The following is a 20,440-nucleotide window of genomic DNA, read 5'->3' as shown; positions in this document are numbered from 1 at the left end:
TAAAGACAAACTATATAGTGCTTGTCAAATGGGTAAACAAACAAAAACCTCTTTCAATCCTAAGCATATGGTTTCTTCTGATAGACCATTGCAGTTACTACACATGGACTTATTTGGCCCCTCAAAGACTAAAAGTTATGGTGGTAACTAGCTCTTGTTATAGTAGATGATTATTCAAGATATACTTAGACTCTATTCTTAGTTCATAAGAATGAGGCATTCAACGCCTTTAGCAAATAAGGTAAAAGAGTTTAAAATAAAAAAATCTCTGAAAATCGCTACTATAAGAAGTGATCATGTAGGAGAATTTCAAAACACTTCTTTTGAAGAATTTTGTGATGATTTGGGTATTAATCACAATTTGTTTGCTCCTAGAACACCACAAAAAAATGGTGTTGTAGAGAGAAAGAATTGGTCCTTAGAAGAAATTGCTCGTACAATTTTAAATGTAACTAATCTCCCAAAATACTTCTGGGCTGATGTAGTTAGTACGACATGTTATATTTCAAACAGGGTTCTTATAAGACTAATTCTCAAGAAAACCCCCTATGAACTCTTTAAAGGTAGAAAATCAAACATTTCTCATTTGCATGTATTTGGTTGTAAATGTTTTGTTTTAAATAATGGTAAATGTTTTGCATTTGATGCAAAAGTTGATGAAGGACTCTTCCTAGGCTACTCTCTTAGGAGTAAAGCTTATAGAATTTTCAATAAACGAACTCTAGCCATGGAAGAATTTGTTCATGTATCTTTTAATGAAACCAATCCTATAATAAAGGACGGATTAACTCTTGATGAAGAGGACTTGCCAAGTTCCCCTTTAAAAGAGGATTCTTTTACCAATACAACAAAGAAATACTGATCATTTGAAAATGGATGATACTCTATCTTCTCAAGAAGAGCATATTCATTCTGATTTATCCAAAGAATGGAGAACTCGTCGAGACCATCCTATTGACAACATCATTAACGACATAAGTAAGAGTGTCACTACTCGTTTAAAGCTAAATAATGTTTGTTTAAACTTGGCTTTCATTTCTCAAATAGAACCTTCCAAGATTGATGATACAATCGAGGATGAATACTGGATTCTTGCTATGCAGGAAGAGTTGAACTAGTTTGAGAGAAATGAAGTTTGGGAACTTGTTCTTACACTAGATAATAGGCATGTTATAGGAACTCGTTGGGTATTCCATAATAAATCAGATCAAAATGGAAATAGTGTTAGAAATAAAGCTAGACTAATAGCACAAGGATACAATCAGGAAGAATGAATAGATTTTGATGAAACCTTCGCTCTTGTTACTAGACTTAAAGCTATTTGGTTGTTACTTGCATATGCTTGCTCTATGTGCCCAAATCTTTTGCAATATTGGCATTGTATCTTTCTTCGATATCGACAATATTTTTCTGATGGCCTGGCTTCTTGCATATGCCGTATGGAGGATATTTTGCTTGATTGTTTCTAGAGAAATCTTTAGAAATATCTTTGTTTCTAGAATGTTCCGCACCAATATTATTTCTTCTTTCATATTCGTTATTTTGAGACCTTAGTCTAAGCTTTGATTGAAAGGCATTTTCTAGTGAACCTTCATCATGCCTACTCAATCTTTGCTCATAAGCTTCTAGAGAGCCCATTAGTTATGTTACTGAAAGAGTAAACAAATCTTTGGTTTGCTCAATCGTAATAACTATTGAGTCATATTTTTTGGGAATTGAAATTAGAATTTTCTCAACAATTCTTTTGTCAAGAATATTTTCCTCATAAGCTTTCATTTGATTGACTAATTTTTTTATTTTAGAATAATAGTCTTTTATGGTCTCAGACTCTTTCATCTTAAGTAATTCAAACTCACACCTAGGAGTTTGAAGTTTAATGGTGCGTACCTTATCACTGCCATGAAACTCCTCCTTTAGTGTATCCCATGCTTCTTTGGCACTTGTAGCTCCCATTATTCTTGGAAAGATAGTCTCTGCCAAGGCTTGTTGTAGAATAAATAAAGTCTTTGCATCTTTTTGCATATTCTCTTTCAACTCCTTTTTCTGAGCAACAGTAAGAATTGAAGTATTCTCTAGAGTAGTGAATCCTTCTTCTACAATATCCCATAAATCTTGGGATCGGAAGAAAGTAGTCATTTTTGTGCTCCAAAAATCATAGTTTTCTCCGGTGAAAATTGGGATAAGAATAAATGATGATTGAATAGTGCTAGTCATAGCTCAAAGTGTATAAATATGGTTTAGTATGGATATGAGATTTTTAGAGGTAGTTGGAAATGGATAGAGTAATATTTTACACCTAGTGTATGACCAAACGTAGCTCTGATGCCACTGATAGTATTTTAGAAATGGAAGTTATAGTAGTGAAAATAGAAGTGGAGAAGCTTTGGAGCTACACAACTTAGAATAATTTGCTTCTTATTTGGATGCTTTACAAATGAAGGGTGAGAAGTGTCTATTTATAGGCTCTACAACATTTATGAATTTCTAGAGGGTTCCATAAGTATCTAGTATACATTTTTCTCAAGATTTCTAGATACTTCTTTAATTATAATACTAAATGCCTATTATATAGTATACTAGAAGCTTAGAGTATCACTACTTGTTTCTACACAAGTGTGTAATCTTCTAGAAAGTGTGCATCAATAACCAATTTTCAAACCAGAACTACGTAGTCTTGAATTCCCTATTGCATATAGGGATACGTAGAAGCAAGATTAACTCTTGTCAGACACAAATATAGAAATAAAAATACTTTGTTTTGATAGTTAAATTTTTAATAACAGTCTAAGGGTATAAAAGTCTATGTGATTAGCGATGATAACATTTTAATACGAGCAGATGGGGTGGTAATACCTTCCCCGATCCGTAATCGACTCTCGAGCTCAGAATCTCTATTTAAAAGACTAATTTATCCACATTGGGCATAATAGAGAGTTTTCTATGTTTTATCTATAAAACACGTAGTGGCAACTCCAAATCATTTAGGAGAGGTAGAAATCGAGTTCACCTCTTTCTAAGTCGCAAAGCCAATCATCTAGCCAAAAATCGAGTTGCGACAATATTGGTTTAATGAAGCCTTTGAAAATGATGATTGAAGCCTATGATCGTAGTCAAAGACTTGTGCAAACTATTAGCATGTGCTGAATTTCAGAGTATCTTATGAACATTGAATCTAATGCTGTGATATCATAACGAGTAAATTAAGATTGTTACCATGCAAGTGTGAACAAAAAATGGTCACTTAAATAGTTAAACCTCAGTATTTCCTCCACTAGTTTTCTTTATCGTTACATATTATCTCTTTACACTATATATCAAATTCACTGTAATACATACCATGTATCAGGTTCGTAAACTTATTTGCACCTTACTAATAAGGTGTTGTGTAAGGCCTCGTTGGATCCCCAGGATGACTAAAAGGTCAAGGGTTCGGTTCCTCAGATCAACTTGTTGGGAGGGGCAGACGTGCACCCCAAAAGAAATTAATTCCTTATCCAAATAATGAAAAATACCCTTGGTAGTACCAAAAAATCTTACTCACACCCTACAATGTACCAAGTAAATATGGTTTTCTTTTTGCTACAATGATCTTAAACCTTGTTGATTAATCACTCAAGTTCATGTATCTTATATACAATTCCTGGAGAGAATTTTGATCTTATTATACTCAGTACACAAAAAAATTGGATAGCATGGATCTTGCAACACTCATCTTGTATCTGTCTCTCTGTGCATGGCTCTAATCCATCCACAATTTCCTGTATCATGCACAGCTATCATGCAATCCAAATAATTTTTATTCATACTTTTTAGCAACCAATCATAACTTTGGTTTTCTTATACTAAAAAGATCATGATTAGTTAATAAAGAGTGTGAATAGCTTCACCTCTGATCTCAACATGAGACATGGATTTTATTTTCAATTTTGTTACCACTTTTAAGTTGTGGACATGTCATGTGGTGCTTGTTAAGAGAGAATCAATTTCATTGCCTACAGTGCTGGGTTCAGATGCAAACTTGAGAGGAGTGTTGCCTTCTTTATCTACCACATGTGGATTGCCCCCCCTGAAATTATTTGGCAAATTCTATGTGTTAAGTTTCAACAGTAAACCAGGGCATACAACCTATGAAAACAAGATCTGAGATAATATAATACTTAATCACTTTACAGAGTACCAAATGAATATGAATGAAATTGGAATGACATATTAAAATGCACTTCTCAGTCACTCAAGAATAATGTACTTGGCTCATTTTTCACTTTGTATGTACTCTAATGTTTACCCCATACACCTAGAATATATATATATATGAGGAGGAATCCGTTTACACTTAACTTATGTTACACTAGTTACACTCAATCTCAACCATTCATTTTCTTAAATCCAACCGACCAAATGAGGGAGTGCAATGAATGATGAGAGAGAAAAAAAGAAATCTTAAATAACTTATTGCACTTACCCATTTAGTCCGTTGGATTTAAGAAAATAAATGACTCAGTGTAACATAACTTCGGTGTAAACAAATCCTCCTTATATATATATGTGTGTATATTTATATATGTATATATGTATGTATATGTATATTAGTTTTTAAATTGTGATCACGGTTGTGGTTACTACGAATGCATGCGGTGAGTGTAGTCATTGCGGTGTCACGCCTCAATTGTGGTGTGATGTCGTTGCGATAATCACCGAATCGCAATATTATGGTGCACCACGTGATGTGGTCCACAATTTGAAATACTGATATATGTATATACATATATAGAGGAGAGATTTACACAAGTTACACTCAATCTCAGTAATTCATTTTCTTAAATCCAACGGACCAAATAGGTGAGTGAAATAAATGATGAGAGAGAAAAAAAGAAATCTTAAATAACTTTTTTTAAATTTCACCCATTTGGTCCGTTGGACTTAAGAAAATGAATGATTGAGATTGAGTGTAACTTAACTAAGGCATATATAGAACTTGTACTACAAAGAGGAGTTACTAGCTATTTGGTGACAGTTAGATGAATTTGAATATGTCATACTGAAAGTTAGTGTTTGAAAATATAGGAGTATAAAATAAAAAACCTTAACAAATAACTACCTTGTAATAAGCACTTTTGCTGCTGCAATCTTCCCTCTCAAAATGCAGTAATGTAGTGGTGTCCGACCTCTTGAATCGATAGCATTTACGTCTGCCCCATACTGTAGGAGTAGCTCCACCATTCCAACATCACAAGTAAGGCATGCCAGGTGAAGCACACTAGAACCCTCTTGTATGTCCTCCATTAATTGATGTGTACTTTGAGATGCTATGTTTGGATTAGTTGAAGAAGTCATGTTGAAAGAATTGCCTGTCCAGAAACTAATTATCATAAGGGACTTCCTGCTATTTCAATGGAAAATGTTCATCTTGCCGATTAATGATTATAACTCTTAATCATATATCATCTGCCAGTTGTTGTTTCCGAAGCAAAAGTCTTTCGATCAATGATTATAAAGTGCAAAACAAGGTGTATGGAAAAGTTGTATAAGAAAGAAAACTTTGAAGGAGTTGAGGCTTTCAGGATAATAACACTTACCATCTAATGCTTGTCCATTGGTAGCATTGACATCTACATCTGATCGGACAATAAGTCGGTACACTGTTTTTGGGTCGTTGGCACATATGCTTTCCCACACCTGTTGTTCCACTGAAAGGAGACAGCGGTTTTCTGTCACCCGGCGAACAAAGACCTTCTCGGAGTACTGCAATAAGAGAAACCATCATGTTTGATCTCCCAGACAGTATAATCTTCCATTCCATCAAGTAATACTTCAAGAATAAGAATCCTTCTAGCTACTAGAGGGTTTTAAAAGGTAGAAAAAGTATACATATCTACATTTAAATAAGAAACAGCATATAGTTACCAAATAATCAATAATTACTTGTTTCATAGTTTAGAAAAAAGAATGAGAAGGGACAAAGTGTAAATATACATCCTCTTGAGTGTCTAAAAAGTACTGATAAAGAATGAGTGGCCTACTTTCAAGCTTCTTTTCAACTACTAAACACCAGTGTAACATGGATAAAATGGTATATGACTTTAAGAAGTAGAGTTACATATACTGTTTATCCTAAGCTGGACAATTTATGCTGAGAATTCTTTAGTTAAAATTTTAAAGGGCATATTAAACTACACTTCTTCTACAAAATATTTCTTCTAACTAGGAAATAACTTCAAAAAATTTCCATCAGAATACCTTTGCATGAATGAACCTCTCCTTTAGTGAAATAGGATCATCATGTTCTGGTTTTCTTGCATGAAATAACTTGTTTGTGCTGGCCATGGGTGAACTACATTGCAGGGTGCATGTTAGTTAAAGTTCAAACTTCAAACAGTTAGATTCCATCAACTTTGGCAATACTTACCAAACAGGTGTGTCATCTGTTATCAAATTATTTGTTGAATGCAAAAACTCTTCCCAAACTGAGTTTGTGAACATATTTCCTAGTGACTGAAACATGGTTAATATGGAGGAATCCCAGACCTTAACATCAAGTGTCAGTGACCTTACCTGCAAAAAATGTTTTACACCTTAGTTGCAAAAGTGAGGATTCAAACCAAAGCCTTTAGTTTTATTTTTAATAATTATAACGACCTATACATAAATATACAAGGAACTGTGTTCAATGAATCCCCCTCCCAACAAACAGAAAAAGAAAGCAATGTCAGACTCAGATTTAAAAAATCAAACTATAATTAATTGGCATTGTTGCTAGTAAGATTTGCAGTTGCTGGTCTTAGAAGACAGTTATTAATCAATTATTTTTTTAATATACTTTATCGTCTTTAAGGAAAAGCACAGGTGTGTTACTCGATGGGTGCTCGTGCATAAAAAAGTGCAGTTCAATGTACGAGGCTTCCACCTAGCGGAGTGAGAAAGATAGTTGTACGATTTTAGCATTGTTCTCCATTAAAAGTATACTTTTACACATGCTACATTTTCCTTGATGAGATATTATATTGAGTGTAGTATGTATGCACTTTCGGTGCAAAAGTTTATACATAGTCAGTGAATCATCCATCAATTATTTGTATTACTTTTATTTAAGAGTAAATGATAATTAAATACAAATGATTAGTGATACAGTGATAGTGTAAAAATTCTTATAATGTCTGTACATGCATATTTTTTCTCCATTATAATATGTTTTTTATTGAAATAAAACCACAAGCACTTAGTGAACAACACTTAATTTTGTCATCTCTTCCATGGCTGCATGGTACCTAAACAAGTACATTGATACAGTAAAGTTTATTCTTCAAAACCTTTTTGCTAGTCCAATTTGCAGATTCCCTAGGTATAAATTTTCTAAGTTTACTAGATAATGTAGCATACATTGATGCTTATAGGATTTATTAAATGTAGTTAACTTGTCTCCACATTCTGCATGGCCTATGCTAAGCTTAAAGAAATAGATTGAGTCTAAACATAATCCCTAACTCTTAACACTTACACTTGGTTTCTCCTTACTTTAGAAAACAGAATGCATGATTTGAAGTTCTATACAAACTAAAGTAATGACCTTTATATATAATATGAGTGAGCACCATTATCTTTCATGTTATATATGGTGAAACGAAATACAGGTTAAAGATGAAATGTTAATCAATAATTTATGCATTGAACATATATTACACAAAAGAATAAACTTAAATGTGAAACTTCAACTACTTACTTTTGAGATATGTACACCAAGATTACGATGAACACCAGAACATTCAATGCATATAAGGATGCCAAGGTTCAAGGATGCCCAGTCTGGTTCAGGTTTACCACAATCAGCACATTTGTCGTTGCCGCTAACCTTTCTAAGAACATCAATTGGCTTTTCTCCTTTCATATTTTGTTTATTCCCTTGGAAGCCTATATGTGAACTATTCGAGGTGAAGTACTTCGATGCTAAATCCCTACTCGCTGCCCGATCATCGTCTGGAGAACTTAGGTAGAACTCAAGCTTGCTGGCAGAGTAAAGGTCACTGCCTTCTGAGTCAGTAGAGCGCAGCTGTCACATGATTATTTAATAATTATGATAATCACAACTAATAAAGGCATCAAAGATGCATTTAGAAGAAAATGGTCATGCTAAGAAACTTGTTAATGAAACAAAATATCAGTGTGATAATCCATCTAAGTATCTCAAGAGAGGGGAATAATACTAAAAGAGCAATTTTGGAACTCAAGTATTAAGTGCACTATTCTTGTAAGTCTAAAAAAAGAAATGTTCACTTTTGATTCATTATTACCATTATAGCTAACATCCAATCATGTGGTGCTACTTTTTACAAGAGTTTAATCTCTCAGCCAGTTGTTATCAAACTCTTTCAATGGTGTGGCAACACATTATTGGATGAAACTTGACAGTACTAATAGGTTTTACTACTTCACAATTAAACTCTACCAGATATATATTAGACCCAAATTCTAAGGATTACTTTTCCTTCTTTATAGTTTGAGCAATTGTTACAAAAAGCATAATAAAAATGTACTACCGACTATGTACCGTTTCCAATGTCTGTGCGCTCAACAAGGAGGCAATTACTCCAGTTATCTTTTCCATCCAATCCATCTGGTCCAGGGCATTTTCTGCCTGCAATAATTTCCTAAGTATCATAGGAAGAAATAATAATAGCTAAACTATGCTTTAATAATTTTTTGGAATAAGTACCTGCAAGGTATAAATCTTTGATGGTGAGATAATCCTGAAGCAGAATCTTAAATCTGACTGCTCAGCATCAATCTTGATTGTTGATGTCAATAGGTTCACTGTATGACGTGCAACAGATCTCTCATCCGGGATAACTCCATGGTATTGCAAAGAAAGCAACCGACTCAGAATCCCCGAACTATTTTCAGTGGCATAGTTCATCGGTGAACATGGTTGACTGCCTCCCTGAAATGGTATACTCACATTTATTAATAAGGCTGCCTGATGAAGTGAACACTATCAACCTTAGATAGTGTTTGATAGACATGTCAGAACATGACAGAAAGTGGTGTATTCTGTAAACAGAAGCCAAAGAGAAAACAACAGAACATCCTGTTCTGTCTATGCACCAAATGGCAAACGCTACCTAAGAACATTACTACTTAACTTTTAGTTGAATACTTACTTGTGACCCAATCAATGGTTTACGATAGTAGTAAAGCATTCCACGACTATCAAGAACAAAGTACCTTCTCTTCCAGTCAGCCCTCAAATTTGAGGATCGTTTTGAAAGATAGCCTTGTCTAATGACTTGAACCTAAAGATGCGAATGTATAGGACTTAGAAATGAAAACTATGTAGAGTGGACTAATTACTTATTCTCTCAGAGAAAGAGGGAAGCATCATATCCTAAAATACCTTTCCATTTGCAGCAGATTCGGTTACTGCATCTACAACTTTATTCGATATCCTGGAGAAATGTTGCATACTGTCTCCACTGGGAGAACTATAAGGACCATTCAAGGACAACTTACTTTCTTCACGAGCTAGTTGTTTGTACTGTACCATTCTTTCACAAAGAGAAATCTGCTCCTCATTGGCACTTTCTCTTGACTTTTGTGCATAAGCCAAAACCTGAAATATAGCAGATACAACAAAGGAAATCTCCCATTCACTCAATAAATCAGGAACAGTATTCATAATTTAAACCAACAACTTTGCTCTATACTTGAAGCATGTTATCCTGGTTTCACATCCCGGACTATCATATGAATCATCAAAGAGTTTGAGTTTTGAGGAAGTACCCATTATCAAGAACTCCTAAATGTGTTATTCTAACTTATAGACATAAAATCGTAAGAAAATTACATCTATCATCCAAGTATTTATTGAATAGATGCATGTTTCGTATCTTCAATCAACTTAAAGCAAAATAAGTAAAGAGTTAGTAGCTAAACCTCTAGAATGAAAGGCTCCATCTCTTGAAATATTTGATATCCCTGCAAGAGAAAGAACTTATTATAAAACATCATTTGTGCAAACTTTTATGGAAAATGGCATACATGATCATGTTATATACCTGTTGGAAGTACCGAAGATGAGCATCCATAACTGAAGTGATAGACTCCAAAAACTCAAATCTCTTCTTGGACTCAATATTATGAAGAGCACTGACCTAGAACATAAAATATGTTCAGTAGTTAAGACTTAAGAGCTAAAAATATAAAATCTATACTCTAATTCAAAGCAGCATATCTTGTCAACTAAAATTACCAGATTGAAACGAGCTTCCTCGTATGAGTTTCTCGCATTGTGCAATTCCTGGAATGTCTCTCTACCAAATTAGATTTAAAGGATCATGGCAACCCATGACAAGTTAACATGTAATTTATGATTAATACTGCCAACTGGACATACCTCTTCTATGATAGCGGCCGTATCAAACTTGGTGCCTTTTCTCAATGACATAAATTTTTCACGCGCCTGTAGCACAAGAAAACATGTTGAATTTAAATTATGATCAAGAGACAGGTCAAAGAACTGTCAACATTTCAGCTTTGTTTTTTAAATGCTTTAACTGTTTTCATGAATTTAGAAGCATTTACTTAAACATGCATCTTACTCCTTTGAAATTTCTTCAAATGTTTGAGTTGAACATTGACATGTAACTAGAATATAAGAGTGCAAACACTTTGAATCTCTATAAAGAATGTATAATTAAAAGAACGAACTTCATATTAAGGGAGATTTTACCATGGAAAAATTAAAATTTCAAGTAGATCACTAGAAGATCCTTTTCCATGACTTGAAATTTAACTATATCCATTAAAAGACAACATTAAACTCTTGCCAACACAGCAATTTAGCGGACAATACAACAACAACAACAACAACGACAACAATCTAGCCTTAATCCCACCAGGTGGAATTGTGCGGCAATAAAACTGGAAAAATTATTGATATCAAGAAACTCCTAATATATGTTATCAAGCAAAAAATTTATTCAGGCAAATACAATAAAGATACCAATAAAAAGAGTAAAGGATCATAATGAAAAGCAAATACACAAAAAATAATCAATTAGCACTTGTGCTTCTGTTCATGTAATAACATGCCTGGCTCAAGACTTATACACATGTAGTTGAAGAAAATGAAATCCATGGATACAGAGATCATTACAATATGCAATATTTAAAGCCAATTGAGATTCACCTGGTCATATGCAAGTGAAGATTTGACGAAACGCCTTCGAGCTTCCTGCAAGCAACACTTGAAGCATTAAAATGAAACTTCACAAGTTATATGACGGCATGAATTGTGAATATTTTGTTGAATTTAAAAAACAACCCCTCATGAGTCAGGAGCACTATCCTTTTAAGAGGGTTGCCTTTTAAAAGTTGAGTTCCATCAGTTCTAGTTTTTGTTGTCCATCGTATTAACTCATAATCTTGTAATGGAGTAATTTCATCTAGTGAGGATACTCTGTGGTAGGGGAGAGGGAAGTACCTCAAAAGCAAAAAAAAAAAAACATATGATATGACATTTCTACTCCTTAAGTATAATTATATGACACTTCTATCCTAAAACGGAGAGCAAACGCAACAACTTTATGGAGGAATCTGATTCAATTTCATCACAGCTTTTATAACTTTAAATTACTTAACATTTTCTTGTCAAACCAATAAAATATACATCCCATCCATTACCTTGACATCAAGGATTTCAACATTTAGAATTTTCAATAATCTGTCATTCAGCATGTGCTCCACCTACAAAGCCACATTAAGTATGGTGAGCTTAGGAATTGTCTCTAATTCACTGAAAAAACACCATTAAAAAAGGAAGGACTTTCAAATTTCAACAACATTATCTTGCAATTTCTTCTAAACTAGCCCAAAGATATTGCTAGATCAGAGAAAGAGGGAAGTTCCAAATTAAACTCCCAACAGCAGTTCTATATTTGTAAGTTTAATGACTAGAAAGTTAGTAGCATCACTGGTGGTCTAATATTTTTTTCGTCCTACCAAGAGTATCCGATCCCCTTACTTTTTGTGTAAGAAATTAATCCTTTTTGGGTACATGGTTGCCTCTCCCAACAAGTGTCGCTCCTAGGAATCAAACCCTTAACCTTTTTACCAGTGTTCTAATATGCAGAAAAGGAACCATTGCTGAAAAATAAGAAAGACAGTGACAAAACTAGGCAAATCAATTACCTCTGACCGAAGAAGTTCCTTGTGTGTACTGATTTCTCTCAAAGCAATAGTGAATTTGGCCATAACAGGTCCTGAGGATACCACAACAAAGTTTTATCAAAATTACAACAAAGTCTTTTCCACTAGGTAGGATTAGTTACATGTTTCAAACGACATCATTATTGTTTCATCAAAATTTATAAGAATTAATATAAAAATGATACAAAAAAAACTATTGAATATTCAAAGAAATCATGGTTCTCTACCAAACTGAAAGAATTGTGTTTCAATGTGCTCGACCTAAGTTTTTAAGTTAGCTGAGGGCTCATATAAACCAAGCATAACCTCCAAGTACACATATCTGCAGTCAATGCCTCTAACAAAGCAATAAGCATACAATTTCAACAAAGAGTCATTTAGGTTTGATTTCATAAAAAAAGCTATAGGAGAAAAGAGAAAAACAAGAGTTACCTCCCAAAGTTACAAATAAAGGATCACTATGCCCTCCTATGAAATTTTCAACTGCATTTGCAAATGCGATGTCTCCATCATATGCCTCTCCTAGTCCTTCCCTAAAAAGGGTTAGAAATATCAGAGCATAACAAATTTAATGCGAAAACCGCGGCTAGACTTCTGTTTAGTCAGTCAAAATGACATAAATTGTTCATGTATTTGCAATACATGTGTGTAAGAATCACAATTCACATAACATGACAAAACCAACAGTTTTCTTTCTGCTGATTATTGCTCTATTTCTGATACAAATGATAACTGTATTGTTAGAATAACATGTCTACTGGAACATTATTTGGTCACTCACACTGATTCAATTTGCTGACTGCAGATGCGGCCGCAATAGTGCGGTCAGTAACCATCGCAACAACATCACACCACAATTGTGGTATAACATCGAATCAAAATGAGGTGGCCGCATCGGAAGTAGCACTACAATGGCTGCAATAACTGCAATTGCACTGACTGCAGCAACTGTGATTGCAACCACAATTTGAAACACATAATTGTTCAGCCAGTGATGTGCTACATCTGGTATAACTTTTATGCCTTTACAATCCAATTTGAAAATCACTATCTATAACGAGAGGAACAACTTGTGTACACTAAAGACAATGAATTACTAAATACATGATTTTAAATTTTAAATATAATATTAAGAAGTTATTACATAAACTTCGGAGTGACCAAATTGGGTGCATTAGATACCACAACAAAGTTTTATCAAAATTACAACAAAGTCTTTTCCACTAGGTAGGATTAGTTACATGTTTCAAACGACATCATTATTGTTTCATCAAAATTTATAAGAATTAATATAAAAATGATACAAAAAAAACTATTGAATATTCAAAGAAATCATGGTTCTCTACCAAACTGAAAGAATTGTGTTTCAATGTGCTCGACCTAAGTTTTTAAGTTAGCTGAGGGCTCATATAAACCAAGCATAACCTCCAAGTACACATATCTGCAGTCAATGCCTCTAACAAAGCAATAAGCATACAATTTCAACAAAGAGTCATTTAGGTTTGATTTCATAAAAAAAGCTATAGGAGAAAAGAGAAAAACAAGAGTTACCTCCCAAAGTTACAAATAAAGGATCACTATGCCCTCCTATGAAATTTTCAACTGCATTTGCAAATGCGATGTCTCCATCATATGCCTCTCCTAGTCCTTCCCTAAAAAGGGTTAGAAATATCAGAGCATAACAAATTTAATGCGAAAACCGCGGCTAGACTTCTGTTTAGTCAGTCAAAATGACATAAATTGTTCATGTATTTGCAATACATGTGTGTAAGAATCACAATTCACATAACATGACAAAACCAACAGTTTTCTTTCTGCTGATTATTGCTCTATTTCTGATACAAATGATAACTGTATTGTTAGAATAACATGTCTACTGGAACATTATTTGGTCACTCACACTGATTCAATTTGCTGACTGCAGATGCGGCCGCAATAGTGCGGTCAGTAACCATCGCAACAACATCACACCACAATTGTGGTATAACATCGAATCAAAATGAGGTGGCCGCATCGGAAGTAGCACTACAATGGCTGCAATAACTGCAATTGCACTGACTGCAGCAACTGTGATTGCAACCACAATTTGAAACACATAATTGTTCAGCCAGTGATGTGCTACATCTGGTATAACTTTTATGCCTTTACAATCCAATTTGAAAATCACTATCTATAACGAGAGGAACAACTTGTGTACACTAAAGACAATGAATTACTAAATACATGATTTTAAATTTTAAATATAATATTAAGAAGTTATTACATAAACTTCGGAGTGACCAAATTGGGTGCATTAGGGCAATCATAATATTGATAAACGACATAAAGTTTCTTCATTAATTAATTTTGAAAGTTATCTATTGATCAACGCTGAGATTGACCTAAAGTAACTAGCTTAAATATTCTACTTGGTACAAAGGTTTATGCAATTTACTTAATGTTTATAGGCTTAGGGTACACAAGTTGTGGACTACAAAAGAGTTCATCTGGTACTATATAAAACTGTTAAATGGTTGAGATTCAGCAATTCCTTCCGGATTTCAAGTTTCAACTTCTTTCCCCAAAGATGAATCATGAATGAGTTCAAGGATGGAAATGGGAGAGTAGATATGGGTTTTATTTTCTTCCCATTTCTTGGTTTATTCATTCAATTGAATTATATGCCTCCTTCAAAGTGTAATGAAGTATCCTAGATAGGGTACCTATAAGTTGATTTGATTGTAAAAATGTGGTCCATAGGACTTTAGGTGGAGTTCAGGAGATACATGTATATAATTTTAACTTTAAGAGCTAAATTTATATTCAAAACTTTCGGGTCATAAAGCAAACAACTGTATTGTTATTGATATTGAAATTAATATCAGTAAAATTATCTACTTATGTTTTTAATTTAAAGAATATATGAGAAAAAATGTATGGAATGATAACGTATGAGTTTTATACATTGTTATTATATCATTTACGATTCATGTTTTATTATCATTGACTCTTCAAAAATTCAAAAAAAGTAATACAAGATAGATGATGTATTGACAGTATATAATATTTATACTGACAATGCATAAATATTACACTAAAAAATATTATAACATTACAATTTTAGCAATAAACATGTAATAAGAACAAAACTACTACTTATCAATCTTATATTTGAAGTAATCTTATATTATACCACTAAGTAATCTTACTTTGTAAGTAATCTTTTCTTATGTTATTCTTATATACCACGTAATTTCACATGAATATTCACTAACATGTAAATTGCAAAGTCTCCAAAATGGTAACCGTATAAAAAGTTAAATGAATAATTGCATGAAAACTTACGTGTATTTTCTACAACCTTTATAGAACTTCCAGCATCTGGAGCGTAACGCTTCTGAACTTTCTTCCATTATCTGCAGCTGCACCCATATCCATTCATCAAACATGATATTTAATTAAGCAATCATATACAAAACACAACCATTAAAAAGAACACATTACCTCAATAAAACAAATACCAATCATAGTAATAATCTCTACATAACAAAGTCACATAACATCAATCTTCTTTAATATTGTTCATTTTTTTCTTAAATTGTTTAATTTTGATAATCCAAGAATGATTACAATGTCTAGAAAAATAGGAATAGGAATAAGAAAAATAAGAAGAACAGAACCTGTTGCCGGAACATAGGTGAGTCTTGGAGTTTTTGGAAATACATTTTCTGGAAAAAAATTATTAAAAAAAGTCTACAAAATTTCTTCTTTTCTGTGGAGAGAAAAGAAGAAGAATGAGAAGTATATTTGGTGGTTTTGTTTTTTGTGCTCTTTTTGGTTCAATTAATGTTAAAAGTAGTTAAATTAGTTGGGATTTTTTTATATCTGTCAAATCGAAATTTCAACTAGTCTTTTTTATTTTCTCTTTCTACATCGTGCAACCATGTTAGCAGAATAACATGATATCATTTTTGCTTTGACTATTTAGTTATTTTTCTTCAAAGTAAGAACTTTTCCTACCCGAATACATTTTGTTTTGTTTTGATCCAACATTAAAGTATTGTGTGGGGATAGAACAAATTTGAGATTTTTGTATTAATATTCTCTTTTTTAATTTCTTTGTACATTCATTATTTCCACCCAAAGAATAAAACTAAAAAAATGAGGTCATGTGAGTTGTGATTTGTGAGCTTTTGCACACACAACTTATTCTTATTTCTGCATGAGTGGGAGACTGCTGAGTGACAGACACTTATTACATTACACTTTTGAGCTTTGATGTCTCTATCAATGTTCTAAAAGTCGGCCTAGGAAAATACAAACATAATTATGCTTATAACTTAATTGTATAGACTTTTAAAATGTGGCTGCAATTATAGTTATGATTTACAAAGTAAAATTTAAAATAATTGTTTTTATTGATCATTCCAGAGTTTATTGTTCAAATTTTCATACTTTATAATATTTTTTGTTTTAATATAATATATATATAAAATTAACTTTTAAATTTTAAGGGAAATCGTAGTTACTATCTTCTATAACTAGTGCATTACCTTCCAAAAAGCTATGTTTAAAGCATTAGCATGTTCTTAAATTGACTATGATATTAGATACATGATCCTAATTACGGTTCTTATTTGCCTGTGCTAATATACTTCCCTTTTCTCTATTTTTAACTTTCAATTGTTGATTTCCTTGAAATTTAAACTTCTGATGCATTTCGGGCAACATATATGAGAAGAGTTTATTGAGTGTTTTGTTAAATTAATTCTAATTAGTGGTTCATGGTCTTGGAAGTTACTAGTTTGAATGAAAGTGTCTAATATGATAATGATTGACAACTGATGGATCAAACTAGTGGGGATGTTTGTTAACTCCCTCCCCTCTCATTTCATAGGTAGTTTTCGTGAAAGTGGAGGAGTTATTTTCTCCAATAACTCCTCTTAAACCCTTCTATAAATAGAGGCACTCATGCATTGGAAAAACATCTCATTCATTTCATTCTTTGCTATCTCATGAATAGAAATATAAAAAGAGAATTATAGAAGCACTAGTGGTTGAGTAAGGAAAGTATAGTGTCATATAGAGAAGGACAGAAACTGAGTTCCTAATCATCAAGGAACGCATAAAGGGAAGTCGAAGAGGTGAGAACAAAAAACAACGAGAAAGGCAACCAAAAAGTGCATAAAGGGAAACACAAATGGAACTAGGTATTCCTTACTCTATTCTTTTATCATATGTGAATGTCATAATGTTAAGGTCCTAAATTTGTAAGACTGAGATTGCAACTAAGAGGGGGTGAATTAGTTGACTTAAAATAATGACCACTTTTTCTACAAAATCAAGAGTTAAAGTGCAGCGGAAAATATATGCAGAAAATTAACAAGTAAAATCAAAGAGATAAGGGAGAAGAGAATAATACACAAAGATTTTTATACTGGTTCAGCTTCTTGTCCACTAAAGATTATGAGTTGCAATTACAATATCTCACTCCAAGATCTCTATGTACCTTACACACTCCTTAATCCTTATTCACCTTTGGAAAACATCTTTCCAAGTGATTCAAATCCCCTTTCTTATCACACCCCGTGAAAGAAAGTATTCTGCAATAATAATGAAGAATGTTCAACAATGGCGGAATTGCCTTTACAAGTATGAAAGTGTTGTAACTTGCAATATAATCAACTCTTTTGTATACTTAGTAATAATGCTCTTTATATGTTTATAAACTTGAAACACTTTCACTTTAAGGAACTTCAGAAAAATCAACTTTGAAAGTTTAAGAACTTATTGCCAAAAGTGCAGAAAATAATTTCAGAATATGTGTAAGAACTTTTAAAAAATTTATGAGAGTTGTGTATTGTAATTGTGGGTTTTAATGCCTTTATATAGGCTTTCCAATCAGTCAAAATGTCTCTTTGAAAGGATAGGAATTGATTGGAATGAAACCATGTCTTTTGGGTTGAAACTCATTCACTTTGAATTTGAAAAACTGATGCAACAACTCTTATAGCATTGAGTAATCGATTACCCAAATGTTCTGTCCACTAATCATTTATTTTCGAATTAGAGTAATCGATTACAACAAAGTTGAGTAATCGGTTACTCAACTTTAATAACACTAGTAATCTGTTACTCAAAGACAATAATGAATTACTTTGATCAGTTTTAAGTTGGATAACTCTTTTCTCACACATGTAACCTGTTGCTTAGATGAAGTAACTCGTTACACACTATTTTTGAAAATTGTTGTAAGTATTTTGAAGCATTTCAATTTTCTTTTACAAATAGTTTGAGCATTACTATTATTGTATAATCAAGAGTATAGGATAGAAGTACCTATTTAGACTTAGACTAAAAGTCTTGAATATCTTGAAGCTTGAATCTTCATTGTCTTCATAAGTATTCTTCATTTTCTTCTTTTTGGTGATGTTGGTGTCTTCGTCAAAACCGTGCCAAGGTCAGGAGCAGAGATCTTCTTCACAATCTCCTCCTTTTTGATGATGACAAACCAATATCTTCTTAACAGTGTAGTTTTCTGAGAGCAGCATACTTTGTGATATTCTAGACTTGTCTTGAGTATGCTCCCCCTTTTTTGTATGCTCCCCCTTTCATTTGGAGTTATGTGCCTCAAAGATTTTAAATAGAAAATACATTCTCCCAACTTTTCTCCCACTTTTGACTTCATCAAAAAGTAGAAAAGTCAAGAGTTCAGCACAATATATATAGCATACATGCAATAGGATATATATAACATATAATAATATGGATATCAAGATATGACGGATTTTGAGTAATATCATAAAAGTAAAAATATGTTCAAGCATTAACAATGCAAACAACAATAGAAACAACATAATAGAAATTTGTTCGAAACCAGGAGAAATTAACATTACAACCAAAAAATCCTAACAACAGATAAAGTCTAAGACTCGGGCTCAAAACTGTCTTCATCAATGTCCATGCTACTAAGCTTAGAAGAGAGACAATGAAGTTCAAACTGGATTTGTTGATTCTGAGTATCAAAGGCGTCCATCCGATTAGTGATGTAGCCTCGAAGAGAGAATGACTCATCTGTTATCATCTGATTGGTAGGCATGACAGCAGATGAGGAAGAATAAGCATGAAACTCAGAAGGTTGAGGTTCAGAAGGATTAGCAGGGTAGGTTCTAGTTCAGGAGCAGGAGGTCTATCTTTCTTATTCTTGTAGGTCCGGTCACGAAGATCAAATGTGAAGCCCATTTTGTGGATTACATCCACATGAATATTGCTTTCACAAGGGTTAAGTGGGACCTTAGTTTCTCCAACAGTAGAAACACCGAAGTGCTCAAGGATTTTTGTTATGAAGATTGCATATGGCAAAGGGCTTTGAGTTCCTCTTACAGACCACATTTGTCGCATTATCATCAGAGTCCAATTGATTTTCAGATTAAATTTCATAGCATACATCAATTGAAGTTCTATGTCACTTATTTGAGAGTGATTTGAAAATTTTGGTAAGATGACATAGCTCAGAAAATAATGAAGAAAATGGTCTTCTAGTTTGAGATGTCCAGCAGATAGGATATCTCTATTTTTAATAGTGTCGCCATAGCCTTGTTGCTTAAGCGTTTCTATTTCCTTTTAGGTTTTTGGGTTATTGAAAATTTTGGGTTTTTATTTTATTTAGGCCACTAAATACGAAAATGATGGTGTAGAAGTGTTTAGAATTGAAAATATGATATGAACAGACACAAAAATCACCCAAAACGGATGAAAAACGAAGATTTGAGGGTTTGAGAGGGTTGAGCAAGAGAGAACACGAGTTGATGAAGATGGGTTTGAAAAAGTTTAAAAATGCAGAAAAAAATACATATATAACTGCATAGAGTAATCGATTACTCACTTTTGAGTAATCAGTTACTCAAATTAAAAAATTTAAAATTTTCAAGCAGCAGTATTAAGTAATTGGTTACTCATTTTGAGTAATCGGTTACTGAAACACACTATTCAATCCTGCATTCGGTAACTCTCCAGTATAATCGATTACTGATCCTAGAAAAACTTATTTTTAGGCAATTTTAAGCTATGAAAAAAAATTTAACCCAAAATTTGAAATATTTAAACATAAATAAAGTTTAAATATTTTTAACCCAAAGATGGATCACTGCATGTATTTAATGATATTAAAGTTTTAAACATACTTGTATGTGCTCGTTTATCTGAAGATAACATACATGTTTAAAAAGTATGATTAATTACCCAATAAAGAATAATATTGAGC

At 32.9% G+C, this 20,440-nt stretch overlaps 1 protein-coding gene across 4 annotated transcripts; it reads right to left on the bottom strand.

The window, feature by feature from the left end:
- Positions 1-3,578: 3,578 nt before the first annotated feature.
- Positions 3,579-15,963, bottom strand: LOC109341083 (ADP-ribosylation factor GTPase-activating protein AGD1-like). 4 transcript variants are annotated; one of them, XM_019578885.1, is made up of 21 exons: positions 15,858-15,963; positions 15,523-15,599; positions 13,750-13,850; positions 12,181-12,251; positions 11,674-11,736; positions 11,180-11,224; positions 10,385-10,450; positions 10,241-10,288; positions 10,047-10,142; positions 9,925-9,966; positions 9,386-9,601; positions 9,153-9,284; positions 8,708-8,932; positions 8,543-8,629; positions 7,718-8,044; positions 6,407-6,552; positions 6,238-6,331; positions 5,577-5,742; positions 5,099-5,348; positions 3,934-4,066; positions 3,579-3,758 (listed from the first exon to the last, which is right to left on the bottom strand). In XM_019578885.1, exons 1-20 carry the CDS (start codon positions 15,900-15,902, stop codon positions 3,955-3,957), a joined length of 2,409 nt encoding a protein of 802 aa, XP_019434430.1. In that variant the 5' UTR covers positions 15,903-15,963; the 3' UTR covers positions 3,579-3,758; positions 3,934-3,954. The 4 variants fall into 4 exon arrangements, with proteins under 4 accessions (XP_019434430.1, XP_019434429.1, XP_019434431.1 ...); XM_019578884.1 differs by having other exon boundaries at positions 3,579-4,066; XM_019578886.1 differs by having other exon boundaries at positions 3,579-4,066; positions 15,523-15,593; positions 15,858-15,957.
- Between the last annotated feature and the right edge of the window lie 4,477 nt (positions 15,964-20,440).

The sequence above is a fragment of the Lupinus angustifolius genome, unplaced genomic scaffold (genome assembly GCF_001865875.1).
Source record: "Lupinus angustifolius cultivar Tanjil unplaced genomic scaffold, LupAngTanjil_v1.0 Scaffold_365_2, whole genome shotgun sequence".
Classification (NCBI taxonomy): domain Eukaryota; kingdom Viridiplantae; phylum Streptophyta; class Magnoliopsida; order Fabales; family Fabaceae; genus Lupinus; species Lupinus angustifolius.
Note: the sequence above shows the minus strand (reverse complement) of the source record. Positions and strands in the feature narration are given on the sequence as shown.